The sequence below is a fragment of the Artemia sp. Qi Xiang Cuo genome, chromosome 15 (assembly GCF_049724085.1).
Source record: "Artemia sp. Qi Xiang Cuo chromosome 15, ASM4972408v1, whole genome shotgun sequence".
In the NCBI taxonomy this organism is placed as follows: domain Eukaryota; kingdom Metazoa; phylum Arthropoda; class Branchiopoda; order Anostraca; family Artemiidae; genus Artemia; species Artemia sp. Qi Xiang Cuo.
The window spans coordinates 45,828,572-45,853,034 of NC_142808.1; the positions used below are offsets into that span (position 1 = coordinate 45,828,572).

Below are 24,463 nucleotides of genomic sequence, written 5' to 3' on the forward strand. Positions count from 1 at the left end.
GGATCTTTCCATGAAGGAAGCTTTCATGGGGAAGGGACATTCCTATGAAGGGGCGCCGGATTTCCCAGCATTATTTAAAAAAATATCAGATATTATATATATATATAAAAAACAAGTTATTTAACTGAAAGTAAGGAGCAACATCAAAACTTAAAACGACAGAAAACATTACGTATATGATTGGGTTCACCCCCCTAGTCAATACCTCGCTCTTTAAGCTAAAGATTATTTAGTACTTTCATAAGAGCTATTTATTCTAATTAACGGCATTTGTGATTAAGCGGTCATTTTTAAAGAATTGGAACAAAATTCGAACTTTAGCTTAAAGAGCAAGGTATTGCTTAGGGGGCGAACCCTCTAATATATGTATTAATAATATATGAATGTAGAAGTTTGTTACGTAAGTTAATTCATAAGTTAAGTATATTTATTACTAATAAAAACATTCGTAAATAAAATTAAACAGGTTTCGGGATAGCCATTTAACCAAATAAAAGTAAAATTAATATTCAAATTTTGTTTGAATTATTCATGTACGGTGAACCAAAATCAAAACCTGTATTAATTCAAAAACGTTCAAAAGTTAAAAAAAAACAAGTTTTGTTAACTGAAAGTAAGGAACAACGTTAAAACTTAAAACGAACAGAAATTATGCCGTGCATGAATGGGGCTGTCCCCTCCTCAACGACTCGCTCTTTACGCTAAAATTTGACTTTCTCACAACTATATTTTTTTTTTTTAATAATGAAAGATGTTGGCCTAAAGAGCGAGGCGTTGAGGAGGGAACAGCCACTTTCATGCACGGAATAACTTCTGCTGCTGTATAAGTTCTATGGCTGTATAAGTTTCCACTTGGCCCATTCAAATATTCAGATTCCATTTTCACTTTTCTTGGTATTTTAATGTTTAGGTTAATCTTGTCATCAGAAAGCCTTCTGTCATTTGTCTTCTTAACCTATGTTTTTTAATACCCACAATGCATTCAAATTTTATAAGTTAAAATTGTAATATGAAAATAATGTAGTCTGAAACAAAATATATAACACCAAATAATTATGCTTCACAACCAGGAACTTCGTTAGCCCATTCGCACCGGCCCGTTTCTGAGTTATACGCAGTCCCATCAGCACATCTGAAGTAACTGACGATCCATTCTGAATTTGCAGGATTATATTGGCAGTAATAATAGTTTTGGCAATCGATTTTGAAATAACCTTCGTGTGGGCATTGATCATTTGGCTCACCAGTGTATATCGGACGGGTTGTTGTCGGAGTAGTTGTTAATGGCTTTAAAAATAAGTATATAAATGTAAATAAGTATATAATAAATATCTAACGAAAAATATATACATAAGGGGAAAATAATATAGTAACATTGTCAATTAACAAACAACTAAGAAATAAAAATGAAAGAATGATAATAATTAAAAAAATTGTTAATAATAAATTAAATTAAATATAAACTGTAACATATTTGTAATCGAGCTGGGTGGTCAGCATATGATTGGCAAAGCTATCGTGCTGTGACCTTTCTAAAAAGATAGGTGATGACAACTTCGCCTTTATTTTGCTAAACTGTGAATATTAAGATCACAATATCAAAATCTAGCGTAACTTCGGGTTGACGGAAATTTTTTTTCAGAACCTGAGCTCAGTTATTTTCTTTATCCTTATGGGTAAAATTTGAATCTCTAAGAGAATTGTACTTACATAGTTATGACTATGATATTTCAAATTCTTACAAATACTCCTTAGTTAACACGTGCATATTTTTACCATATTTTCACATTTAAGACAGCAAAAACTCCAAGTGGCACGGGAAAATATCTTCGCTTGCCAATTATACGGAGGTAGGTCGTTAAAAAAAAGGTCAGATGCAACCTCTCAATCGATGGTAGTCTATTCAATTTCTATTAAAACAAAGTAGCTTAACTATTCAGTAAGTTTGCAACAGGCACTTCTGCAGGAAAGGAAGTCGGCATTACTCCCATACCATTCCATCCCCCCCCCCCCAAAAAAAAGGATTTTATCGGTTGTCTTGATATTATACTCTATTTTTAATATATATAATAGTAATCATGTTGGAAAGCTATCCAACAACATTCAAAATGAAAGAAATTGAAAGACAAACTAGATATGCAGGGGGTAAAAATAAATAATTAATCCCCGATTTGAAATTACAAATTAACATTGAGGTTTTTCTTTCTACGAAAAAAAATGCAAAATATAGAGACCAAATCTTCTTGGTTCTGGATAATTCCTAAAATATTAAAACATTTAAAATTGTTCACTTATGTGCTGTAACGCTTTTTAAATTTCTGTTTTCAAATTTCTTGATCAAGCGATTAATCTTTATATTCATTAAATAAAAAAAAAAGTTTTTTTTTGCAACTTAAAGTAAGGAGAAACATTAAAACTTAAAACGAATTAAAACGAACAGAAATTGATACGTATATGAGGGGTGTTGGCCCCTCCTCAGCACCTTGCTCTTAACGCTAAAGTTGTTTAGTACTTCTTAAAAAGGTTGTTATTGTTCAAATTAAATGGCCCTTGTGGATCAGGAGTCGTTCTAAAGGAATTGGGAAAAAAATTAAACTTTAGCGTAAAGAGAGAGATTTTGAGGGGGGCAACACATCTTATATACGTAGTAATTTCTGTTCGTTTTAAGCTTTAATGTTTCTCCTTACTTTAAGTTGAAAAAACTTATTCTTTTCTTTAATTTCTCTTCGTTTTTTTAAATGATGCCAGCAAACCTGGTTTATAAGATTACAAAATTAAGAGGATCAGACGCTTGAAAAAATACAAACTAATATCATGGTATGTTCAGACATATTTCTAAAACAGTCACTCGATATTTGAAATCAGTGATGAAAAATGCATCCACACCACATACTAGGACGACATTCGAATGGGAATTCAGTAAGATTTGGGATTTAACTCATCAAGCAAAATAGTAAGAACAGAATTTTCTATTAAGACAGGAGTACTTGACACTGCACGTATGAGTTCTATTAGTTTGATAGGTTTTCTGTTAAAAAAAAAAGACGAGTTACATAAATACAAAACAGAAATTCCCCTGCCGTTTTTCTATTCCCCTTAGCCACTCTCCCTACTCTACTCATATATTCAAAAGGACAGATAAATTCGGGTTTCATTGTGTATCAAGTACAAGAAGGATATAGGATGGGAATTCACTACTATAAACAATAAGGTATACTATAAACAATAATACTACTATAAATCAAACGAAACCTTTATTACTTTTTTAGAATATATTGATAACATTAGCTTCAAATTTTACTTAAAATTAATAGGCCTATATGAAATTTTTCAAACAAAGACAAGGTCTGAACTAATTTTGTAAGCTAATTTAAATGGTCAATTTATTATATTTAACTTCAAGACAGCAGTTTTAAATTTAACTCAACATTTGAGAGCTATAGAAACAAATTTGCAGATTTTTTATTTATTTGTTTTCTTTTTACAGAAATACAAATTCAGATTGTTAACATAAACAAAAATGAAAAAATTGGATTTGTATTATTTTTCAAAAAGTTTTAGTTAGTTCTAAATTCTACCTCCCAAATTGTCTTATAACGAAGATATCTTATTGAAAACACGCCAAAATTAATAACTTACCGTGGTACAGTGCTCACCGACGCAAGGTGTTGTTGTTGGTCGAAAGATTGGTCCATTCAGGTACTCATAAATGTGGGTTGTAAGTGGAAATGAGCCACTATGGCATTTCTGTCTAAAATCATCTGTTTCAATTGACCAAATCATTCCCCCTCCAAGATTATAGGTGTCAATAAGCTCCATCTATATATAAAATACTATTATTAAAACGCATTTGCCTAGTCATACTTTTTACTGAATGGTTTGGAAGTGAGTTTCCCCTTGAGAAATTATTGCCCCCCTCGAAAAATCCTCAGAAAATAGTTCAAAACCAATTTCTGACAGGGGACAGATTAGTCATTCCATTTTAGGTTGGTGATTTCCTCCGCAAAACTAGCAAAATCTGTAGGGGTGAACATGACTACTTTCATGGGTGGTTGTTGTGTCAGGATAGTAAATATAGCCAAAAAAGAGGACAAACAGCCTTTATGACCGTAATTTTACGATAGTAAATAGAAAGCATATTAATAAAAGGTCAAAATTTTTCTACAAAAGTTAAAATTTTTACCAAATAAGGAAGCAGAATAGAGATGCCGTAGCGTAGAGGCTATAAAAGGTATAAGTAGAGAAGGTATATAAGAGAATTAACATATTCTAGTGACACCAATGGTGAAATTAAAAAAAACTTCATACATAAACTTTTTTTCAAATCTTAACATGCACTTATTACAAATAAAGTGGATGAGAATTTCACAATAGAAATTAAATTTCTTCCAAGAGAGAGTTTTGCAAAAAATATTTTGTAATTGTAAAATATCACAAGTTAATAACCAATCATGAAAATCATAAGTGCCGATAAGTTAGTTCGTTGGAATGGAGTACTGTTGCATAATTGAGAAGAATTCGGTTGACCGATCATCCTTTAAATCCAACAGTTCCAGTTTATGTAAAAACACATTAGAAATTCTAGTTTATTAACGGTGGTGGTTTTTTTGAGACTATAAAAACAATTTTTCTCTTTTTGTTTTTTTTTATAGCAATAATCAACAATTTAAAAACAACCCTCGAAAACAGAAATTAATATTATGCAAACTGAATTTTGATAAGTAGTATTAATATCCGAAAAGTCTACCTTTTTTGCTAAATACTTCAAGTTAAAAGTTAATAAGTAAAAATAATTAAATACTTTCAAGTTAATAAGTAAAATACTTCAAGTTAAAAGTTCGACATTGTGTTCTATTAATGCAAAATAGTTTGCCTAATTTAAAAAAGAACTGAAAAACACCCATGAAAAAAACGTAACCTTGATCAAAATTAGACCAAAAGATAAAGAGAGAATGCTGTCTTGTACCTTTATGTTAAAAGAAACCCTTTAATTCCATTGATTTATTTTTGTAATCTCAGCCAATCCCTTTGTTTTGCCATATCAACATTTATAACTTCATTATACAACTTTTATTATTTCACGATTATAACATCATTCTGTCAGTCATATTCGTTATTTCTTAAGCACATGAAAGAAAGGGAAATCAAATACCACCAGCTTTTAACTCATTGCTGTATTGACCCGTTATAACTATGTCACATTTCGAGCAAGTGTGGAAAAGAAAAAGCCTGATTTGACCTTTGTATAAAATTGTAAGCCAGTGTAAACTATGAATAAATTTGAGCAACAATTCTTTATAAGTAAAGTCTCTGTTTATCTGTGCTTAGACCATCAAATTCAATGTTTCTGAAATTTAAGGAAAGTTTTTTTTCAATCTCCTTCTCACAGGTCCAAAGTGTTTATTAAGAAAAAAAATTTAAGTAATAAGAAGGCAAAATTAACTCATCAAATGAAAATTTTAGTCCTACACACTTTTTTGCTTACACGTTTATATTTTCTTATATATCTTCTATATCTATATTTCCTTTCTTTACAAAATTTTTGTTTTGCACTTGGAGTAAACAACCGAAACTTCTCTTTCTTTGGAATGTTTTAGGCCTTAATTGTTGCCGAAAAATTTTCTGTGGCTGCACTGGAACGGCAAGGTGTTTCCATTCTCACGTCTTTTTAAATTTCAGAAGCAAGCACTTGTTATAGGTTTACCATAAGTATCGTGTACACGGGACAGTCTCCGCATTTAACCATTCAGTCCCGTATTACGCTTCATCCAGTTTGCTCCTTAAACCCTACATTAAATGCCAACGCACGGAGGAGACACACTCATGCATTGTCGACAGGATCGGTGAATGCACACTAAGTGTTCTTCTGCACTTCACCATGAGCCAAACTCTTCTCACTCGCTCCGTTGCAGAGTAAGCAGCACAAATAGTCACACAATTGACTTTCTTTTGGAATATCGTACCAGAGGAAAAACCCCAGACAGAGGAAAAAACTCTTGAGGAGGTATTCCTTGTCAAAGAAAAACATCCTTTATGGTAGCCAAATATGCCCAAGTAATTAGAAGGTGGTTCGGTAATAAGCTTCAAGATCCTTTCTTCTCTGAGAAAACATCCATGACATTGACACATATTGTGTTTATTACTGTTTATTACCATGAGTTTATTACTTAAACAAACATAAAATAATAAAAATTAAGCATTGAAATGCAGAGAAAGATAAACAGCCACCATCAGTTGCGTCAATTTACTAAAATATAATATGTGTTTCCAAAATCTGGGCACTTTGGGGGGGGGAGTACAGGGTTATAATTTCCCAGTTTTTCTTATGAAATTACAAAAAAAAGGTATTTTTCCACATCTACGGGGGTAAAAAAAAATCTAGGATGGGGTACATGTTCTCCTGACTTCCCCCTACTCAATCAACATCATTAGTCAAAATATTTTAACAAGAATAATGGAATCAATCAATTTAGATAGTCAGACTTTAAAAGCGGTGTTACTCCTTCGTTAAAAGCTACAAACGCACGAAAATAAGCCCTAGATGATTTTGCTTATGGTGTTGAAGAAATTGCACCAGGAGCTTCTAAAAAAGTATTCTCCCTGTATGTCAATTACTAAATAATTTGTATATGACCAATGATTATTTATTATCATGGGCAAAGTGGTTCATAATCGACTACAGGGAGCATGAGGTATTGTCAGCTTCGGGCTGTTTTTTCGTCCATGTCTCCAGCAAAGATTTCCTAAGATTATATCCTGCACCAGAGGATTTTTTTTAGTTCTACTTCTCTAAACTGATTGATTACTATCACCGCCAACATTCCTTCTAGATGCCTGATGGACGTTTACCTACTGGTGGATTGCAATGCTTTTATCGTATAATCTGGTATGTATTCTGGTAATAAATCAATAGAGATTATGGAAGCCCTTCTAAACCTAAGCTTACCTTTTTTGTTAATGACTCCATGTCATCATATCCAATCCAGTTTCGACCATTGTATGCATATGGTGCTTGATAGTATTCATCTCTTACTACAGTCCACCCCTGAGGATCTGCAAGGAACTGCTCACAAACTTCGTTGTAGCCCCAGATTCCAGCTTGCCTTGTGTAAGGCCCAGCCTGAATTGGTTGATTTGCAGGAGCGTATGGTCCATTGTCTTCAATGTTGTTCAGGGACCAGCCTCGTCCATAAAATCCCATTCCCAGCTGGATTTTGGCAGGATCAGCACCATTATTGAGCCAATGGTTCAAGGAAAAGTTCTTAAAAGAAAAGTATGAAAGTTAGGATATATAAGTGAATGAGGCACAAGGAATCCGTAAGAAATTTTTCTTAGACCCAGAATTAACATTTTTAGAATTTTTTCTTATTTTTCTTAAACCTAGAGCGGGGTAATTATCCATTATATTAGGTGTGATAAGTGATGAATTAAATCTATCTAAATGTGTAGTCAGTAAGTAATATCTTTAGTAAAATACAAGCGACTTGGTTTTACACATAATAAAACATTAACAGAGGGTTTATCTAAAAATCAAGATCCATAATCCCTTGTTCATCACAACTGTGGACCACTCCCTTCCCCAGTAAGTCGTCAATGTTGGTACCGTGAGTGTGCACTATTTTTACATTAAAAATGGGCAGAATTGCTTTTACGCAGTAAAATTAACCTAATTCTTAAAAACTCTTGGAAAATATGCAGAGTTTTACCTTTGTAAAATACAAGTCAAGCCTTCATTTGTATATGTATCTCTTTTTTGTATCTATCTTTTATTTGTGAAAGTGCCTCTTAAAGATCAAGTCAAAATTTTTTTCGATCCCCCGAAAGTAATCTTAAATATATTAATACCAGAATTTTGTAAAATCATTAGGGTTTTATGGTAATCACCAATTTTCGTCAGTGTTTACGTTGAACTGTGAAAATAAGGAAGTGCCTATTTAATTAAATCTGACAACCCTTTCTATTCGTAAAAAATTCAAATGTTGTGAATATTTTGATTTCCTAGAACAGCTATACCTTCAAAAGACAATTAAACTTCCCTTTACGATTTGGTGTCACATATCTTTAGTTTTTTTGCTGATGTTTCATCCCCTTTTTCAGTTTGACACCTGCCATTATCACAAATAACACAACTACATGCATATATCATATCATCGAAATTGAACCTAGTTTTGACTTTGAAAATTTTGACAATTATGAAAAATTATGCTAACTTTAAGGTATGCATGGTTGTGTAGGTTTCCACTAATCAATTTAGACTATCAGTGTCATTGTTACTGTATTTGCTACTTAAAAATTTTGTGGGGGTCTAATATAATACAGCTATTATACTTTTGGACAAGAAAACCATCAGGGGGTAGTAGTACCATTTAAAAAATGATCGTATGTACTGATACAATGTGAAATATCAGCGTAGAAAATACGATTTCCTTAAACAAATATATTTCCTAGCAACAAAATATATCATAAGAAATTCAAAAATAGACATAAATTATTATTCGTAGTTCTAAAGATTCTATAATTTCACAGTATCTCCCTCCACTAATTAAAGCGGAGTTAATAAACACGTATTCCACATAGAACATAATACGATTGTAGGGTACACGTCAACCAATCACTACCTTCCACAGGCAAATTATCAACTGGGAACCTCTAAGGAATCATTGGTCAATTATTTCCATTATGAAGTATTTTGCGACAAACTTCTTTTCCCCTCAATCTTCCGTTATCATTTTTTGTAATTCCCAAATCCTACATTATTAAACAAAAACTGATTGTATATATATAGAGACAGGGGTGGATCCAGGATTTTTTTTCGGCGGGGGGGTTTACTAATTTTTGACTCAGTTTTCGACTAATTTTACTTATTTTTATCTAGGTTTTACTAATTTTCGACTTATTTTCTACTCGGTCAAAAAATTCGGGGGGGGGAGGTTCAAACCGAGTAACCCCACCCCCTGAATACGGTCTTGTATAGAGAGATCTATAAATTTTTTGTGGCTAACAGCAGTAGAATGCTAAGTATGGATTTGCTCTCTGTATGTTCCTTCCTGTGCTATTTGCTTACTTTACGTTCCTTGGCACCTTTCCAGAGCATAGCCTTATGGATTTGCCAAGGTTATGTTCCTTACCGTGCTATTTGCCTAGGTTATGTTCCTTGGCGCCTTTCCAGAGCATAGCCCTATGGATTTGCTGAGGTTATGTTCCTTCCTGTGCTATTCTAGGGGTTTATGTTCCTCCCCGTGATTTACACCTCTCTCTCTCTCTATCCCACTCAATTTGTTGTTGTTGATAGCTCAGTTTCATTGTGGCAGTGAGAGTGTTAACACATGAAAAAATGTTCCATACATGTCCACTATGCATGTACACACTGGGCAGCTGGTCATCATGTGAGAATTGCACAATGATTGATGAGTATGATGAAAAGTGTAGATTATGCAACCCGTGTAAATTACATAGAGGATATTCTGTACAAATTAAAGGTTGTAATTCCTGTCTTGAAGAGGTGTGTGACTCTCATCCTAGAGGGTACCTATGCTCGAATTGCCACTATGATAAATCTAATCAGTGGGAGAATACATATCCTGGTATGATTAGAAAGAATCCTAAGCGTGATTTTAGTTTATTGCTACGAGATTGGTATCGTCGTGGTTTTAGATTGTTCTGGGAGGAGGAGCCGGGTCAGCGATTCAACTGTTGGACCAACAAAAGAATATGGTTTCTACATCAGCGCTGTGAAGACAATGAGTGCTATGATTATAAGCCCACTGATTTTTATTTGGCTGTGACGGAATGTGATTCGCCACTTGAGGACACTGTTTGTGAAATTGTTTCGAAAGGCAGATTGAAACATCTGAATTCTACAAAATGAATGAGAATAGTATCATTGACTATACAAAGAGTTATGACAAGAGTGAAGTTACACTCTATTGTAGAAAATGTGACACTGACATTGCAGCACATCAGGATCAGTATACTGTGAATTCAGATAATCTACCTGCATTAGTTGTTATCGACAAATACCTAGTAGAAGATGAAATCTAAAGAGTAGAAAAGTCGTTTTATCATGTACATACATTTTTCCTTTATTAATGAACAATTTCACATACATTTTTAGAACATTTTATTCTTAGGGCACTAAAATCAATATTATACACGCTTAAGAGTACATTTTCCAGTAGAAAGTCGTTCAATTGAGGTAATTTAACACAAGTATGAAGTAAGCGCCTTTAGTTGCACTAATGGTATCTGAACTTGAAAAAGAGTAGTTCATGACAGCTATTGGTCTCGGGAGTTAAATCCTGTACTCGTAGCTGATTTTGAAGAATAGTTTTCCCACTACTTTCAATAAATTTGCTGATGTATGGCGTATAGAATTTATACGATAGGCCAAGAGGATAAAAAAATTCAATATTCTTCGCTGTTTGAAAGATGCATAGCCAATGGCCAGTCTTCGAAGTCGATGGACTGCTATTAGCAATGATTAGGGTATTGTTAACACTTGGAATTTTTTCAATGAAGTCCGACGGTATGCAATAGGACTTGTACTAGAACATGTATGGATCCATACTAAATATATTGATTATTTTATTTGTGTTCATGGTGCTAGGTCTAGTAGAACACTGCCGTCGGGTGTGATTTCCCAATAGGTTTCAGATTGACTCAATGATATTAGCGTGATACTCTCAGTCAAAGCATCAGCAGATGTACACTCTAAACGTACATCCCCTGTTCGTACTATGCTCATATCCTGGGTCCCCGACAGGTCCAAAACAATTACGCCAAGATTTTTTGAAAACATTGAATCGGTTATTCCATTTTAAAATAGTTGAGAGTCATGATCTAGGGATTGCATGATCAACTCGTACAGAGTTCTATAGGATTTTTTGTCAAATTATAGAGTGTACAGTGGAATACCATTCACTTTGCACACAAGGCTAGATAGGCCGAAAAAATTTAAATCATGGGGGGATTCAGTCCAGGATCCAACGGCACTGCCAGTCTTCACAAAGGCCAAAGCCAATTTTGATGGGAATTCTCCATTGATAATTGATGAATCGGTATAGCTACGAGAACCGGTGGCAATGTGACGTTGATTAATGATCGTAAGGGGGACAAGAAGTTTAATGTTGTTGCCATTGGCTCTTAGCTTTTCCACTGCCAATGCCACAGAGCTCAGAACCTGTTGTTTTCGAACGTGGAGAATTGCCGATGTGATAATGACATTTGCTTCGGGTGCTGCAGGAAGTGTTTTTCTCAAAATGAAATTCGATGGGGCTAGTTGCAACTTTATGTCAATCTTGACATTGGGGGGTAACCATTGGGATATATTGAATATCTCATGAGTTAATTTTCCACCTAAATGATACTCCTGGGTCACTGAAGTAGTCAACTCACCATCAGAATCAACTTCTGATCGATATTCATAGCCCAATGACTGCCCTCTAAACTCCTTATATGCCTTTGGTGTCATCATCATAAATTGTATGTATCTTGCATAGTTGTATAAATTATTGCTAGACCTCACCAATGTTCCATTAATAAATACATTAATTTGTTTGAACAGATTGCGTAGAATACAGTTTTCGTAGAAGAAACCATCGGCAGCAGTTGGAGTTGTATTATCTGACTTTTTCTTCACTGCAACATTTAAATCAATAAATTTTGATGACAAATCAATGAAATAGTCTTCATTGGAAAATATTTGAAAGTGTATATTTTCTGAGAGGGGTTGCTGGGGGTGAAGTTGTTCATAGTAGCCATACTTGACACTGACATCAACATTTTCAGCATTGAACAGATTCAATGAGGAACTGATTGATGGATGTGATTCCTTGTGGGGAGATAAGTCATCTTAAGAGAAGAAATCCTTCTTTGATCTAACAATCTTTTTCTTTTTCTTCTTCTTCTTATTGGTCTTCGTTGTTTTATTTCTCAAAGTCCTTGTTGATGTCCTTCGCTTCCCGCCTGGGTAGAGACTGATGAGTGAATGAGGCGCACGCATCCTTTTCAAGCCCTTCCCATTTTGATGAGATTTTAATTGCTCACCAACGGCTCTTGCTGAAGATCTAATATTTTTCCTTAACACTCTCCTTGAAATTCTTACCCGACCCCCAGGCCTGTAGTGTTGAGGCAGGAAAATTTGATGCAGCAGGTACAAGATATTTTCTGGCAAGGGGTAGTGCAGAACCAAATAGCCTAGCAAACCAGCTACCAAGACCATAGACAGATATTGTAGTACGCCCTCGTAGTAGTCCAATCTATTGCCTATTTGACGTGGACTCAGAGCACCAACATAGCAATCGATATCGGGACAGACAATTGGAATTCTGTTATTGTTCATTTTAGGTGGTTTCGTCGACAATGGGTCGAAAATGACATGTAATCACTGCTAAACCTTTTGTTATTGCTAGAGGATCACCCAATTCACTTCTTAGTGTTAACTGAATGAGTTCCAAATACGAAGTGTTTAGAGGAGCATACTGAAGATGCTTTATATTATAGTGATGAACAAGTTCATGAGTTGTTTTTCGTTCAAGAACACGTAGGAGGGGGACATTTGAATTACCAACTCTCGATGTTTCCACAAAAGATGCATAGAGAAATATGCAAGAGTCCGAGGAGAAACCAGGTGGATAATCAGAAAAAATAACTTGATCCATCCCGTAAACAGTGCCAGCGTTTTTCCCATTGATCATATTCTGTTTAAAGCCAAGAACGTCTCTCAGATTATCATTGAGCTGAATTATTTCAGTGTCAACAGGTGATGTAATGTAAATCCTATCGTGTTCCATTGAATAATTAAAATGGAATGTACCATTCCTACGATATGAGATTTTTCTATTGATTTCACGACATAAATCCATCATAGTACCATACTCTTTATATCTCAATGTAACATCTGGATATTCGCTAGCTTTAAGGGCTTCAACCAATTCATAGTCGACAAAGAGTGACCAATCGAATGGTATAACTTTTATATTATACACACGATCCTTTCTCAGGATGTCATAGGTATTTTTGAGAATACAGTCGACAAGAGCCACTTCTTACTTTCCGTCATCGAATTTGATGGCGGGAGAGAGTTTCGGCCAAAAATCACTTTATTATATTTCGCTAGTACTTTTGCAACATGAGGATTAACAAATTCACTACCGCGATCCGTTTGAATTTTTTTATACGAATCCTGTTCGAGAATACTTTCAATGGCCTGAGCAACTTCAACACCTCTCTTTGACTGCAATGGAATGGCATATGCATAGCGAATAAAAACACTGATTGCAAGTAGAATGTACTTGTACGGTGTATTGTGACGTCTTTGAATCTCATCTAGAGTTAGGAGATCTGCTTGCATTAAATGCAATGGGGAAAAGGCTTTAGTTTTTCGATAATGATTAGCACGAAGATTTCTATGATTTCTATGCAGAGTGTAACTTGATTCATTTTGTAGATAGTCGTGCATACTTTTAGTGTAAATACCAGTGACTTTGCAAAGAGTGGTGGAAGAATTTAAACTCCCCACTTCACCAATATTTTCATAAGCACGTTTCAGAACTTCAACCATTTTGAATGTAAACTTGTAGTGTAACGTCCGCTACCCTTTTGTATACTGGTGGTTTGTGGTGGTGGTGACGTTGACTTGATACGTCTTCGCTTTTGTCTAGCTATCAATGGTGTACTGCCCCTCCTTATTGTCAAGTTTCCACTAGGTGTGCTAGTATTTTCAAAAATTGATTTAAAATATTCTTCTTCTTTTTCATGTTCATATTTTAATGGTGTTGGTGCATGTTCATTTAATTTTTTTTAGAATTTGCCTATTGCTAATAAGGCTTTTGGGGAAGTTTAATGTATTTAGAAAGTTGTATAGATGAACGTCAAATGATAATAGTCCTTTACGATTTGTAGCCATATCATAGATTAAATCAAGTGGATTATAGCTCTTGCCTTGAATTATAATCTCTTCCCCATTGCTATCAACTTGAATATGATCTTGACCACTCTCCATGAGATAAATTAGGAGTCGTTTAATTTGTTCACGAAATGAGTGTGGGAATAGATTTCAAAATTTCAACAAAAATTAATACAAATACAACGTCTTTAATTTTGTTCCAGCAGCAGCAGAATACTGAGGAGATGATTCCTTTTTTTGATCAATACCAGTGGTCTTTGCAAAATAGGGCTTATGTTTGTCCACTCGGCAAAGTGCATCTTGAAGTAAAAGCAGTTTTTTATCATCCTCAATATTCTCATTGTCAATGAATTTACTCAGATTGTCCTCAAAGTGTTCCACGGGTGAGAGAGCGAGTTCTATTGGAGTCAATTTATAGTGTTTGGCCATTTTCTCTAGAGAAAACTGTTTACAAGTCCTGCAATTATTGGCAGTAAAATTTTGAAAAAGCTACCGCCTGCCTGAAGAAGTCGTTTCCTTTTTAAATTCTTTCCTTTGTTTTTAGAGGCCAATGTACGTACAATGGATCGATGTTGCTTTGCCTGTTACTTAACTACTTCTGGCAGTTGAACATTGCCCTCGGTCAAATTTAAACAAAGTTCAGATAGTAGATTAATTAAATCATTGTCAATACCATGTTTGAGTATGGCTTTCCTAAGTGGGGATTTTGAAGTACTTAGAACTAAAAATAAATGTCTATTTTCATGTAGTTTCTTCAGTGTCATGATAGCAACTAATAGGTCTTTTTACTGTTCACGGGGAGATATAATGTAATTTCATTGTCAAAAAATATCTGTGACTACACACAAATCCTCGGGTGTATTTTGATTAAGATCCAATAGGATGTAGCCGTAGGGTTTATTAGTTGCCTGATTGTACGCTGAGAGCAGAAATTTGAGGGTGCCTGGATAGATTTGTTTATTGAGAGTTCTTAGGGAACTAGAATCACGAAGAACTCTGTAGATGATATAATGGGTGCAGTTAAATGCAAGTGTTTACATACCTTTCCTCTGGTGAAAGATATTGTGTGGAAACAGAGTAATTGAGATCTGTTCGTGATTAGGGCAAACGGTTCGCATGTGCATTATATCCTGGGATCATTTTTCAATAGATTCTGCCGGATCAGCAAAGATCATCAAAGAGATGGATTCGGAAGTTCTGAACAAATCAAGTCCCTCTATGAATTGTGGCTGCACCTATCCCTCTGTGCAAATTTCTTTTATTTTATTGTTTGACTCCTGCCAAATACTATAGCAATCTTAGTTTTTTTCGAATTTTCCACAAACATTTTATAGTAATTTTTATTTATTTTAGTTAAAGAGTGTCGTTTTGCCCGATATTGAAGGGCCACACAGAAACGATCAGAATGGTGTTTTAAACTGATACATGTTCCCTTCAACAGTTCACCTGGACAACTAACTGTAGACTATAGTTGTCTAATGACTAAATAATTTTCCTATTACTACTATTCCGTTAAGGAATAATAATGTAAACAATATCAATAAAGAATCATATTTCTTGTATTATAAACAGCACTTTACAAAAAACAAAGAAAAATACACTTTTTTTTAATTTATAATAAAAAACATTTATTTTAAAAATGCACTAGAAAAAGCACTATAATAAATATACTTTATTTACAAATACAGCATTTATTGAAAAATACACTGAATAATATGACTTTTTTTCAATGCAACATGTATATTTACAAAAGCACAAAAAAATCTGCTCTAAGTACAAAAAAGATAACTTTGGTAGTGGCGGTGCGCCCCCCGCTGGCGGCCGGCCGCCCCCCCCCCCCACGGCCGCAAGCCCCCCCCAAGGTTTTGGGAAAAATTTATTGAACTTTACTCAAACCGAGACTTTCCCTATGGCTAACACATTCAGCTCGGTCGGAAGTTAAATAGTGTCCTAGGGGGAGGGTAGTCACACCGTCTTGACAAACATAGAACTTGTCGGAAATGGTACTCATGGCAATTTTTTCTATATTTACAGTGAAGTTCCTGTAGTTGAGTGAACGAATTGCCAGCAATTTGGCTCGTGGAATTGTATTTTGAACAATACAATTCCTATAGATGTCCATGTCGAAATTCTTATCCACATAGCGCGTGGGTACTCCTTTGCAACGTTATTTGATTTCCTCGTCGTGTGTCTGTATAAAGTACTCCTTCGGACTTACAAACATACCACGGGAAATCATGTCACTTCCCGTTTCTGATTTAAAAAATAAAAGCTGATTTGGCGCCCGACGTTTCACTAGCTCTGGGTAAAGCCCACTCCAATTGGTTAAGTCCATCCGCGAGCTAATGATTTCACCGTGCGCCAAAGCCTTAAGTACGTGTGAGGTTTTTACTTTCAGCAGTAGGGAATATGTGTCCCCGTAGGTGACTTCTACTTACCCCTTCTCCAGCGACTATATCTCAGCCACATTGTAGCGGAATTCCCAGCGTGTGCTTCTTAGAGACCTCCAAGATCACGCTGCCTACAGAAATACTTGTATTTAATACAATGCTTCTTTTCTTTCTATTCAATAGTACCATGTCCGGCGCAATGATTGTAAAGGGAGTGTAATTTGGATCGTCAATAATTCGAGCACATTGTTTGGGATTGGTCACGACGTCACAACGATTCCTATTGCGAACACTCTCGCACATTTTACCAAAAGCCAAATACAAAATGAGCTTATAAATTTGTTCTTCGGCTTTCGTCTGCGCTTCAGAACGTTTCTTGACAGAATTGTCTACGAACATTTTCAGACAGTATTTTTGACTAAACTGAAGGGCTCTATGAATCTTTATAACGTTGAAATCATCGCTGCATATCCATTTTAAAGCCATACGATGTACAACAATATTTTTTTTTGGCAGAAGGTCAGCAATAAGTATTTTTTTTGAAGGTGACCAATGCAATCCATTCACCCTGACTAAATGTCTATTGCGAGGGCTCAAGATATCCCCAGTAAGAAGTCTATTGTTTCATGCAAAAACAAAATCCTTTTCTGAATCCTGAAGCTCCGCCGGTATCGGCCCATCAATTTCAAAATGCCATTCAACCGTTCCATTCTCCTCAGTACTGTCAATTTTGGGGACATGGGGACATTGAGGGTCATTGAGCCTCTTCTATTCATTAAAAGGTAGCCCATAATGGGAGATGTCCGAGGGGTAGAGGTTATTTGTATCAAGGAAAACTACATTCGATTTTATTCCTATCTTTACTCCCGTTGGATCAGTTTCCAAGATACAATCCCCCTGAAAAACGTATCCACACATCATTGACCACTCAATTAGCATGGGCTAATCGAAGTAAGTGGCTGGTCTAATTTTTTCCCCGCTAATTTTTAGGATGAGGTCAAATACCAGATGTGGAGATGAAAAATAATGTCCTAAATCAAGATTAATTTGCTCATAGATTTTGTCCGTATTTTTCCTCATAATGTCTAACAAAACTAGCATATCACTCGACAAATATGGTTTACAGTAGTCAAACCCATTTTTACATCCTCCCTCTGCCTAAACTTTTTAGGAAATCTGTATTCATCAGGGGTGCACCTAAGATCGTTTAGACTGTCGTAAAACGATTCGATCGATGGAAAAGTTTCCTTGATGAATCTTGGTAGGGAACAATAGTAAACCAGAGGATACACCCATTTGACTGTCAACAAATAGTAAATAATTTGGAAATTATTGCTTGAGAAGGGGGAAAGCTTTTCAGCCGACATCATTTTTCTGCACTTGAATTAATTTGCTGAATGATTTGGGGAAAAAACTGTAGAAGAATCTTAGAACTAAGCGAATTTTATTCGTGTACTCAATGTCATCTTCAATATATCTCCGCATAAATTCCAAAACAAGTTACTTTTCCAACGATTTAGTAATTATTTTGTTAGAAAAGCTGCCTATCAGCCATGCATTATGCGCTGTTCCATTTCTTTGAATATAGGCCATTTGTAGTAGTATACTAATTAGATTGCATTTAGAAGAGTGTATAAAAAATGGAAGAAAGAGTAGCTGATTAATTACTAAATCGAATGAAATGTTAGCCCATTCATGAAGGCTACTTTTTCCATTTAAATCTGAATCAATGAGACGGTTATGACCCTGGACAGCGTCTTATGGGACAGGACCACTTCTAGGAATCTTAAAAACTGTCCTCTTTTCTAACGCACGTGCCTCCTTATCGAATGCTGTTTTTTGGTGGTTGAAGTCACGCCACTATGGAATTGCGCCAGTTGTCCTTGCTTTTAAAGACATCAACAACCTTTCAATACTACCCTCCTCATCTATAGTAAAAAAAACTCTTTCAGATAGATTCCATTAATAGCATTGCTGCGACTATGTTCCGATGAGCATGTAAACAGTTTACTTACCTTGACTGTTTTTGGTTTTGATTGGTGTAATAGCACCAACAGACTTGATTCCCAAGCCAAACATACTTTATCAACCTGTAGCAGGGAATTTTGAAAGTTTTGAAATTGTAAAGTATCTTTGCCTTCTGCCGGCATTTCTATTCTTTGATTACCATGAAGTTTGCAATATCTCATGTGATCTGTGAATGTTCTTTCAATTTTAAATGGAGAAAGGCACATGGGGCAATAGTGACGTTTCCCATATTTTTTGCCTTGGGATAAGAGTCGACTTATTGCTGTAACGGGGAAAAATGACCATAGGTTTTTTACGTCTTTGGGGGGCTCATAGATAACCCAAACCCAAATTTTTTACATAATCTACCAACGGTGTCCTAACTGAATATAAAACCCCTTTTTTATTTGGTTTCTTTCCCCCATTTCAAATTCTGTGTCATACTGAAGAACAACCATCCCCAACCCGAGATTTTCGTTTGCTTTATCAAACATGGTTATTTCATTTAACGAAACCGGATACTTTCCCTCTAAACAATCAAAATTTACTTTAGGGAAATTGTCTCCACCATTACGTGCAAGTCTAACGAGATTTTTTATTGTTGAATCTTTTTTTTAATGTTTTATGGGCTGCTGTTAAAAATGCATATGTAAAGCATTGCAGCCCTGTTTCAAATTTGAAACCCCGAACCCCTCCTGTAGCCGACAAATCTGGGTGGCATTTTATTTTGTTACCCCCGCCCCCTTAGACTAAAGTTTTTTTATATCTACTGAGATTCAGATCCATGTGTTCAATGTATAAAATTGTGGACCCACTTCTTCTCTCGTTGAACGTGTCCAAAGTTGATATTAATTTATTAACCCAATTGAAAAAGTTACCCTCAAATTCATTTAGACCAGGGTAAAAAGTTTGGTTGCCAGTTGAAAAATGAAAATAAAAAATGTCCCCAGATGTCCCCTTTTGTAAATAAACTTTTTGATTTACTGATGCTTTAATCCCCCCCTGACCCCCCCCCCCCAATTCTGAATCTGAATCTCAATAAGTGCTCGAATTTCCTCGATATAGGTATGAAGATCATTTACCCGGTCTGTTAAAATGACACTCCCGTCAACCAGGTTTTGCTCGGGGGGATTAAAATCTACGCAAGTGACCTAGAGCAGATTCCAACAAATAAAATTCACGTAGTTCCGGGGACGTGACACTATTTTCATGTCTTCCACCTATTTGCAAAGGATCCAATTCACTAACTATAAAGTCATCGTCAAAAATGTCTCCGGAAACATTAGGTCCAACAATTTGCATAAGGCTGTCCATTTCTTCAGTTGTAAATTGAAAATCCAGTGGGATACTAAATGACGTACCTTCACTAACATCATCCATTGAGAGGGGACAATTGCCCATGATATTTTGAAGTCCTGGACCAGGGAAGGCAGTTGTTTTTGCAGCTTCCCCCTGAAACTTAAAATGAATGGATTGAGTTTTTGTTTCTTTGAGGAAAGTTTTATCACAATTATAACATACTATTTTTTTTTCTTAGTTGTATTTACCAAACAATTTTTTTTTCTTAATTGGATTCGTATTTATCAAACAAATGCCTAATAAATTACAAATTTTTGCTTATAGCATTATTTATAAAACAAGTGCATAATAAATCACAATTTTTTGCTTATAGCATTAGTTATAAAAAACAAGTGCATAATAAATTACAAATTTTGTTAATAGCACACACGCACACGTTCACACACACACACACGCACATGCACACATGCACACACGCACACGCGCACACGCACACGTACACACGAACACACGCACACACACACCCAAACACACACTCACAAACACACACACGCACACACACACACACATACGCACACGTACACACATCGCAACGTTTGACTAATAGCAATAAAATAGCTCATTAAAAAAACTGACTCTTTTTTTTCTAAAAATCTAGCCATCCACAAAAAATAGCGATCAGACTAGAAGCAGATTCCTTTTCCTACAAATCTATCCGTTTAATTTCGTTTTTTTCTTAATTGGATTCGTATTTATCAAACAAATGCATAATAAATTACAAATTTTTGCTTATAGCATGATTTATAAAACAGGTGCATAATAACTTACAAATTTTGTTAATAGCACACACACACGCACATACACACACGCACACGCGCACACGCGCACACGCAGACACGCACACACGTTCACACACACACCACCACACACAAACACACACACACACACACACACACACACACACACACAAACACACACACACACACACACACACACACACACACACACACACACACACACACACACACACACACACACACACACACACACACACACACACACACACACACACACACACACACACACACACACACACACACACACACACACACACACACACACACACACACACACACACACACACACACACACACACACACACACACACACACACACACACACACACACACACACACACACACACACACACACACACACACACACACACACACACACACACAGACACACACACACACAAACACAGACACACAGAGAGAGAGACAGACACACAAACACACAGACACAGACACCCACACACACACACACACACACACACACACACACACACACACACACACACACACACAGAGACACACACAGTCAGACAGACACAATAAAAATGCTGTTAAAAATGCATATGTAAAGCATTGCAGCCCTGTTTCAAATTTGAAACCCCGAACCCCTCCTGTAGCCGATAAATCTGGGGACATTTTTTATTTTCATTTTTCAACTGGCAATCAAACTTTTTACCCTGGTCTAAATAAATTTGAGGGTAACTTTTTCAATTGGGTTAATAAATTAATATCAACTTTGGACACGTTCAACGAGAGAAGAAGTGGGTCCACAATTTTATACATTGAACACATGGATCTGAATCTCAGTAGATATAAAAAAAACTTTAGTCTAAGGGGGCGGGGGTAACAAAATAAAATGCCACCCATATTTGTCGGCTACAGGAGGGGTTCGGGGTTTCAAATTTGAAACAGGGCTGCAATGCTTTACATATGCATTTTTAACAGCATTTTTATTGTGTGTGTGTGTGTGTGTGTGTCTCTGTGTGTGTGTGTGTGTGTGTGTGTGTGTGTGTGTGTGTGTGTGTGTGAGTGTGTGTGTGTGTGTGTGTGTGTGTGTGTGTGTGTGTGTGTGTGTGTGTGTGTGTGTGTGTGTGTGTGTGTGTGTGTGTGTGTGTGTGTGTGTGTGTGTGTGTGTGTGTGTGTGTGTGTGTGTGTGTGTGTGTGTGTGTGTGTGTGTGTGTGTGTGTGTGTGTGTGTGTGTGTGTGTGTGTGTGTGTGTGTGTGTGTGTGTGTGTGTGTGTGTGTGTGTGTGTGTGTGTGTGTGTGTGTGTGTGTGTGTGTGTGTGTGTGTGTGTGTGTGTGTGTGTGTGTGTGTGTGTGTGTGTGTGTGTGTGTGTGTGTGTGTGTGTGTGTGTGTGTGTGTGTGTGTGTGTGTGTGTGTGTGTGTGTGTGTGTGTGTGTGTGTGTGTGTGTGTGTGTGTGTGTGTGTGTGTGTGTGTGTGTGTGTGTGTGTGTGTGTGTGTGTGTGTGTGTGTGTGTGTGTGTGTGTGTGTGTGTGTGTGTGTGTGTGTGTGTGTGTGTGTGTGTGTGTGTGTGTGTGTGTGTGTGTGTGTGTGTGTGTGTGTGTGTGTGTGTGTGTGTGTGTGTGTGTGTGTGTGTGTGTGTGTGTGTGTGTGTGTGTGTGTGTGTGTGTGTGTGTGTGTGTGTGTGTGTGTGTGTGTGTGTGTGTGTGTGTGTGTGTGTGTGTGTGTGTGTGTGTGTGTGTGTGTGTGTGTGTGTGTGTGTGTGTGTGTGTGTGTGTGTGTGTGTGTGTGTGTGTGTGTGTGTGTGTGTGTGTGTGTGTGTGTGTGTGTGTGTGTGTGTGTGTGTGTGTGTGTGTGTGTGTGTGTGTGTGTGTGTGTGTGTGTGTGTGTGTGTGTGTGTGTGTGTGTGTGTGTGTGTGTGTGTGTGTGTGTGTGTGTGTGTGTGTGTGTGTGTGTGTGTGTGTGTGTGTGTGTGTGTGTGTGTGTGTGTGTGTGTGTGTGTGTGTGTGTGTGTGTGTGTGTGTGTGTGTGTGTGTGTGTGTGTGTGTGTGTGTGTGTGTGTGTGTGTGTGTGTGTGTGTGTGTGTGTGTGTGTGTGTGTGTGTGTGTGTGTGTGTGTGTGTGTGTGTGTGTGTGTGTGTGTGTGTGTGTGTGTGTGTGTGTGTGTGTGTGTGTGTGTGTGTGTGTGTGTGTGTGTGTGTGTGTGTGTGTGTGTGTGTGTGTGTGTGTGTGTGTGTGTGTGTGTGTGTGTGTGTGTGTGTGTGTGTGTGTGTGTGTGTGTGTGTGTGTGTGTGTGTGTGTGTGTGTGTGTGTGTGTGTGTGTGTGTGTGTGTGTGTGTGTGTGTGTGTGTGTGTGTGTGTGTGTGTGTGTGTGTGTGTGTGTGTGTGTGTGTGTGTGTGTGTGTGTGTGTGTGTGTGTGTGTGTGTGTGTGTGTGTGTGTGTGTGTGTGTGTGTGTGTGTGTGTGTGTGTGTGTGTGTGTGTGTGTGTGTGTGTGTGTGTGTGTGTGTGTGTGTGTGTGTGTGTGTGTGTGTGTGTGTGTGTGTGTGTGTGTGTGTGTGTGTGTGTGTGTGTGTGTGTGTGTGTGTGTGTGTGTGTGTGTGTGTGTGTGTGTGTGTGTGTGTGTGTGTGTGTGTGTGTGTGTGTGTGTGTGTGTGTGTGTGTGTGTGTGTGTGTGTGTGTGTGTGTGTGTGTGTGTGTGTGTGTGTGTGTGTGTGTGTGTGTGTGTGTGTGTGTGTGTTATTTGTTGGAATCTGCTCTAGGTCACTTGCGTAGATTTTAATCCCCCCGAGCAAAACCTGGTTGACAGGAGTGTCATTTTAACAGACCGGGTAAATTTTCTTCATACCTATATCGAGGAAATTCTAGCACTTATTGAGATTCAGATTCAGAATTGGGGGGGGGGGGTCAGGGGGGATTAAAGCATCGGTAAATCAAAAAGCTTATTTACAAAAGGGGACATCTGGGGACACACACACACACACACACACACACACACACACACACACACACACACACACACACACACACACACACACACACACACACACACACACACACACACACACACACACACACACACACACACACACACACACACACACACACACACACACACACACACACACACACACACACTCGCGCACACACACACACACACACACACACGCACAAACGCACACACACGCACACACACACGCTCACACGCACACACGCACAAACACACACACACACACACAATAAAATAGTGAAAATCATGACATCTCCTAAAAATAGCCTATATTCAATGTGTAGTATGTTATTTTCAAGATTTTCCGGAGCAAATGATAAAATTGAAACCGTTAAGTCTCGCATCTCTTATCGAAGCCTTTATTATGCAAATTAGAATCTGGAATTATGTCTAGCGGTACAATTCTCAGTCCTTCAAATTGACTTGGGAAAAAGAATCATTAGCAAGAAATAATATTTGAAAACTCACATTTATATTTGCAGCTTGCATGTTGAGGGCTGTCGGGGCCACATCATTCTCGTCCTTCATTTGGTCGTGAAGGGCCCGGCAATGCTTTATAGGGGGTGACCTCGCAATCTTGTGTAGCAATAAAGTTATGAGCAATCATCCACTCTCTTTTCAGCTTTCCACCCGGTTGCATAGGGGCTGGCACTGGTGGGTCTTGGGCAGGCAGCACCGGTCTGGAATGGATGTGGGTGGCTCCAGATGGGCCAGCTATCTCCAACTTGTTGCATTGGAGTAACGCCATTAGCCTTAGCTCTCTTTTGAGGGGGAGAGTAATTGTAGGAATCCTCCTCCTTAAAATACAAGACAAAATTTAGTCTGGAAAAACAATTCCCCTTTTTACACAAGAAAAAATTAGTCTGCACAAAGAATCTCCCTCTAATTTGGCCCGAATAAAATCTCTCTTTGTCAAGGAAACCCTTGCCGCTATCCATAAACATGTGGTATTAATAATTTCAGATAATGCGCATTCCAAATGTTGTTTTGAAATCGCTCCTTTGTAAAAAATGATAAACACAGGTGGTTTTATTTA

At 37.0% G+C, this 24,463-nt stretch overlaps 1 protein-coding gene across 1 annotated transcript in view; it reads right to left on the minus strand.

Annotated features, from left to right (window-relative positions):
* Window positions 1–981: 981 nt before the first annotated feature.
* The window catches only part of LOC148943735 (chitinase-3-like protein 2), a 66,549-nt gene continuing 43,067 nt past the window's right edge, over window positions 982–24,463 (minus strand). The window contains exons 7-9 of the mRNA XM_089101659.1: window positions 6,947–7,261; window positions 3,640–3,819; window positions 982–1,287 (exon numbers count right to left, since the gene is read on the minus strand). Coding sequence (XP_088957785.1) covers window positions 1,054–1,287; window positions 3,640–3,819; window positions 6,947–7,261 — 729 coding nt within the window. The 3' untranslated portion in view covers window positions 982–1,053. The remainder of the gene's footprint in view (window positions 1,288–3,639; window positions 3,820–6,946; window positions 7,262–24,463) is intronic.